Genomic DNA, 978 nt, shown 5'->3' with positions numbered 1-978 from the left:
AAATCCGATAACGAACGACCACGTTGATAACTTTCAGTTTGCACGTTGTACGGGTGGCTGGGCTCCATTTTCGCTGCAACCGAACCGCCCCGGCTCCAGTTTTCGAAAGGAGACACATTTTCACTGTATGATCCAGAATACTGTTGACAATTTGCTATGTACTCTTCGAAATCGTCAACACTTTCGTGCACGTCAGCTTCGTTGCACTCTCGAACACAGTTCTCAGTTTCCCAGTTTTCGTCTGCGTTTTCACTGAGTTTCAACGGACGCCAGTTTGTTGTGTTTTCTGCTTGAAAGACCTCTTCGTCTGAGTCTGAGAAACATATCCGTTCAGCATCCGACCAGTCTGGAGACAGTTTGGCCATTCTGTTTCATATTGGCGGAACTGAGCCAGACAGGAGTTTTGTTGTACGAATTGTAAACCCGCGCAACAAGTGTCGTCTGCTCCCGCACGAGGAGCGTGTGTACGAAACAGCTGCTGCGGAGCTGGCCTGTTTTGTTCGGAGACAAGTGCGCGTGTTGTGTTGTGTCGTGTGGTGTGTGTGTCGTGTGGTGTGTGTGTGTGATGACAAAGTTAAACACACACACACACACACACACACACAGAGCAAGCTGTGCTGTCAGTGGAAAAGTGAATGGTAGGCCTGCGTCTTTTTTTTTTTTTTTTTTTTTTTTTTTTAACTCACCATCGACATGAGAGAGACATTCGCCTGCAAACAGTGGGATGGAGAGGAAACCGAGACACACACACACACACACACAGAGACAGAGAGAGGAACAACAATCGATGGTTTGCAAGTGATACAGTATGGTCGCTTTCATCAGTAATGTTTTTTTTCTTTCTTTTTCATTCATTCTTTCTTTCTTTTTATTTTTTTTATTTTTATTTTTCTCATATGGATGATTGAAAGTTGGGTCATCTCGGCCCTGTATCTTGCTGATTGATATTCTGTCTGTTGTCCTGCTCCCTTGTTTTTC

At 44.6% G+C, this 978-nt stretch overlaps 1 protein-coding gene across 1 annotated transcript in view; it reads right to left on the bottom strand.

The window, feature by feature from the left end:
- The window catches only part of LOC143299380 (TBC1 domain family member 30-like), a 153,996-nt gene extending 153,533 nt beyond the window's left edge, over nucleotides 1-463 (bottom strand). Inside the window, exon 1 of the mRNA XM_076612551.1 lies at nucleotides 1-463. This exon is cut by the window's left edge and continues 260 nt beyond it. Within this exon, the coding sequence (XP_076468666.1) occupies nucleotides 1-365 (365 nt within the window). The 5' untranslated portion in view covers nucleotides 366-463.
- Nucleotides 464-978: the final 515 nt, after the last annotated feature.

This window comes from Babylonia areolata, chromosome 25, assembly GCF_041734735.1.
Source record: "Babylonia areolata isolate BAREFJ2019XMU chromosome 25, ASM4173473v1, whole genome shotgun sequence".
NCBI classification, from domain to species: domain Eukaryota; kingdom Metazoa; phylum Mollusca; class Gastropoda; order Neogastropoda; family Buccinidae; genus Babylonia; species Babylonia areolata.
The sequence above is the reverse complement of the archived record's forward strand: the minus strand, read 5'-3'. Positions and strand labels throughout refer to the sequence as shown.